A 4,329-nucleotide genomic window follows, 5' to 3' on the forward strand; every position below is an offset into this window, starting at 1 on the left:
AGTCCTGTTTTAGGTTACTTTGTGTCAAAACCTAAACCAGCCCACAGAGGGCGACATGACAACACCAAGTGAGCTTTATATGTGGATCAGCAACAGATGATTCTAAGATTCAAAAGATTCAAAAAGAAAAAGAAAAAGATTTACGTTTATTTATTTTACTTAATAAAAAAAAAAGCTTTATTTGGTCATATAGGGTTGATGACACGTCACTTAACGAACACACAGGTGCACAGATTATCATTTTGAGCAGAACATATTCAATGGAGTGATATTTTCTTCATGAAAAAAGAGCACTTCAGGGACTTCAGATTAAAAGCAGTATCAGAATCCGATGAAAGGAGCTGGTTTATAAAGTCTCGCAGTGTGATGGTGTTGAGCAGCAGGCTGACTGTCAGAAGGGGGGCGGGGTGAAGTACAGCTGACATCCTCAGACTACAGAGCGGACTGTTGCAGAAGGGCGCAGCATGTCAAGTGGGCAGGTAACGGTTAACTCCTCCACAAGTGGGGAAAATATGTCGAACTAAACAGAGTTGGGGGGTGAGAAAGCCGGATTTCCTGAGCACATTCAAACTGCATCAACGGGATTATTGCTTGGCAACAAAGAGGAGAAAATTAAAAAACATGTTGGAGCCGTGCGTAAAAAATCCGCAAGATTCCTGAGAGGGGTTGATCGTCAAGAGGGTGGATTGGGCCAAAAGTGCGACTTGAGGAGACGCTTATTCATGCAAATTCATAAAATCATAGGCGTGCCTTTGGGCGATGGAGTCACGGCCGGAAAAGCAAACCCCCTCCTGGATCATCAGCGACCTTCAAAGACTGTGATGCGCAGCGCTCGGACGCATTGACTGTGGCACCGGGGCGAATGTTTTAAAAGCACTGAGGGAGAGAAGAGAAAGTTAGGTCTCGTTTTCCACGCGCTTCTTGACTGGCTGCACTTCTTCCTCAAGACAACAGCTCGACTGCTGCGCCACTGGATCTCCAACCACAGGCTTATTGCTGTCACTATTTGACTTGGGTCTTCAATATTTTTTTTAATTCTATTTCTGTATGTTCGCAGTCAATTTGGACGACTTCAGATCGTAAGAATCCTGATGCGTAGGAAGCTTCAGTCACCTCGAATTTGTGCGTAAAGACGCGAACACTGCATTTGTTCTTATATTTTAAGAACACTACGCATTTTTTTTTTCCTTCTATTTTATTTACATCGCTGAGGACTTTTCACCATGTCAGAGGACGACAGTAGCTCCAGCGCCAGCTCTATGTCTGACTCCGAAGGCAGCAACGTCAGCGTCCTGAACTGGGAGCAAGTGCAGCGGCTGGACGCCATCCTGACGGAGACCATCCCGATCCACGGCCGCGGGAACTTCCCCACCCTGGAGATGCAGCCGCGGCAGATCGTCAAAGTGGTGCGCAGGCGGATGGAGGAGAAACAGATCCACGTCCGGGACGTTCGGTTAAACGGCTCAGCAGCCAGCCACATTCTGCACGGGGATAGCGGACTGGGCTATAAGGACCTCGACCTCATATTTTGCGCAGATATGAAAGGGGAAAGGGATTTCCAGACTGTGAAGGACATAGTTTTGGACTGTCTCCTGGATTTCTTACCCGACTGTGTGAATAAAGAGAAAATAAGCCCGTTAACGTTAAAGGTACAACTTTTTTCTCTCTCTCCATTGCTTCAATTATTTACCTTTAGATATGTGATAAGAACTAATTACATTTGTGCCAATTCGGCTTTACGACCATTACGCGCAGCTTAATGTACAATTAGATTAGTTTAGTGATAGTAAAATGTTGGTTTTACGTAGTTAAGAGGATTGAGTTAAACCAATTTGGAAGGGATCCTGAGCGCAGCCACTTGGGTCAATAGCGTTAATAACACAAGGTTTATGACATAAAGACATGCAGCTATTACTTATACTTAAAGATACCTGGTTATTAAATATAGAACCCAGCTGCACAATGCAAAAGTAGGCATAACTGTGCATTTACATGGCTGTACTTTACTAATATTGGACTTTTAAGGCTATCTACTTCATATTTTTTCCACAATTATTAATATTTATGCTCTTTCTCTCCCCCTCACACACACACACACACACACATAGGAAGCCTATGTGCAGAAGATGGTGAAGGTGTGTAATGACTCAGACCGCTGGAGTCTCATCTCCCTCTCCAACAACCGTGGAAAGAATGTGGAGCTCAAGTTTGTGGACTCCCTCCGGCGGCAGTTTGAGTTCAGCGTGGACTCCTTTCAGATCAAGCTGGACTCCCTGCTGCTGTTCTACGAGTGCTCAGAGAACCCGATGGCCGAGACCTTCCACCCCACCATCATGGGCGAGAGTGTGTACGGGGACTTCGGCGAGGCCCTGGACCACCTGCGTCACAAGTTCATCTGCACCCGGAACCCGGAGGAGATCCGGGGCGGGGGCCTGCTGAAGTACTGTCACCTGCTGGTGAGGGGCTTCCGGGCCGCATCCGAGTCCGAGATGAAGTCCCTGCAGCGCTACATGTGCTCACGCTTCTTCATTGACTTCTCCGACATCGGCGAGCAGCAGCGCAAGCTGGAGTCCTATCTTCAGAACCACTTTGTGGGCCTGGAGGACCGCAAGTACGACTACCTGATGACCCTCCACGGAGTGGTCAACGAGAGCACGGTGTGCCTGATGGGACACGAGAGGCGGCAGACCTTGGGGCTCATAGCCATGCTGGCGGTGCGCGTTCTCGCCGAGCAGAACGTCATCCCCAACGTGGCTAACGTTACATGTTACTACCAACCTGCCCCTTATGTGGCAGACGGCAACTTCAGTAACTACTACATAGCGCAGGTTCAGCCGATGTTCGCTTGCCAGCAGCCTGCATACTCCACCTGGCTGCCCTGCAACTGAGTCAGCCCCGAGGAAAGGTGGAGGGACAGAATCTGATTTGTTAAACAAGAGCGAGCGGAGTGGTTGCCTCCTCAAACCTGCCCAGTGTTTGACAGCTGACAGAAAGAAAAGGAGTCTTCTTTTGTAATGTTTTGCCTCAAAGCCTGTGTTTGGCTTTCACTTCGAGTACATATTTTGATGTGAATAGCTCACATCTTCTCGAAAAGGCCTACTGATCCCGCCCAGGCCCAACCCGGATTGGAAAAGACTCATTTTACGGTAGCTTGGAAATAAAAGGCTCAACGCAACAGCAGAACTGTCATCAAAACTGTGGGAGACGGATTGAAGTCTGTCGAGAACTGATTAGCCAGCGCGTTCCGACAGCAGACCAAACAGCTGCATCAGTGCCCTGAACTTGACAGCAACACACACACACACACACACACACACACACACACACACACACACACACACACACACACACACACGCTCACACACTCAAGGTGAAATCAGAGGTGTGTGCACGAGGGCTCCAAAACGAGCACCCCTAGACTCTGCTTCACATCAGCTTAACTGAAGTGGGATGCTGTGAAACTAGTTTGGATAACAAACTGGCATCTCCGCCTTACATTTGGATATCATTATGGTTGTTTACAGACCAAAGATTTTTGTTTCGATTGTTTCTAACATTAATTAAAACCCTATTTTGATGGGAGGGGGAAAAAAAACAAAAAAAAAACATGAAGCTGTGTCTATTTGTACATGTGAACATATGTGTGTTTGTATCAAGTGCCTATAACAGAATGAGCAGGCCATATGATTTTTGTTTTTGTGAATTCGCCCCACTGTATTTTTTAGCCAGGCACACCAGACAATAGCATCCCAGAGGCTTGTGAATGTACATGTGAACTCATGCAGTAAGTGTTTGTTTATGCTCGGATGAAAAAAAAAGAAAAAAAAAAAGAGCACCATGTGTTACTGTGGACCTCGCGGTTAAGTAGCAGTCGAATGTGCACGCCGCTCTTGATTGGAAAGAGATTCTCATTTTTTTTTTTTCACGTGGGTATTCGGAAACTCAAATCAAAACAGGTATCGCATAATGTGTGAAGAGAAAGGATGACGAGCATTGCCAGATCATCGGTGACAAAGGAAACGTTCACTCACACACAATTTCCTGTGTATTTTGTACAGCGGTGCTTCTCCCGTTTCTCTTCAAAACATTCACAAGAAGTAGATAAGAGACAGACAGACGGAGAGAGAGAGAGCGAGAGAGAGAGAGAGAGAGAGAGAGAGAGAGAGAGAGAGAGAGAGAGAGATGCATTCAGAGAGCTGCTGTCTGTTCCCTATGCTTCCTCCTACAAGAGGAAGGGTATTTGCGGAGACACCTCAGACGATGAGACACTATTTGCTGTAGCACCCTGGCAGGGAATTCCTCAGCTGCTGCTGAAGAGCTTGATCTTAG

The 4,329-nt window shown here is 46.8% G+C and overlaps 1 protein-coding gene across 1 annotated transcript; it reads left to right on the plus strand.

Moving 5' to 3' along the window:
- The first annotated feature begins 427 nt into the window (after window positions 1–427).
- tent5aa (terminal nucleotidyltransferase 5Aa) lies at window positions 428–4,020 on the plus strand. Its single transcript, XM_068730074.1, has 2 exons — window positions 428–1,649; window positions 2,109–4,020. The coding sequence occupies exons 1-2, from the start codon at window positions 1,224–1,226 to the stop codon at window positions 2,886–2,888; spliced, it is 1,206 nt and encodes a 401-aa protein (XP_068586175.1). The 5' UTR covers window positions 428–1,223; the 3' UTR covers window positions 2,889–4,020.
- Window positions 4,021–4,329: the final 309 nt, after the last annotated feature.

This window comes from Cebidichthys violaceus, unplaced genomic scaffold (assembly GCF_023349555.1).
Source record: "Cebidichthys violaceus isolate CVI_PGR_0920_01 unplaced genomic scaffold, fCebVio1.0.p SCAF_49, whole genome shotgun sequence".
In the NCBI taxonomy this organism is placed as follows: Eukaryota; Metazoa; Chordata; class Actinopteri; order Perciformes; family Stichaeidae; genus Cebidichthys; species Cebidichthys violaceus.

Coding starts and splice junctions, on each gene's coding strand:
- tent5aa (XM_068730074.1), top strand. CDS start 1,224: ATGTCAGAGGACGACAGTAGCTCCAGCGCCAGCTCTATGTCTGACTCC. Junction 1,650..2,108: donor TAAGCCCGTTAACGTTAAAG/GTACAACTTTTT, acceptor ACACACACATAG/GAAGCCTATGTGCAGAAGAT.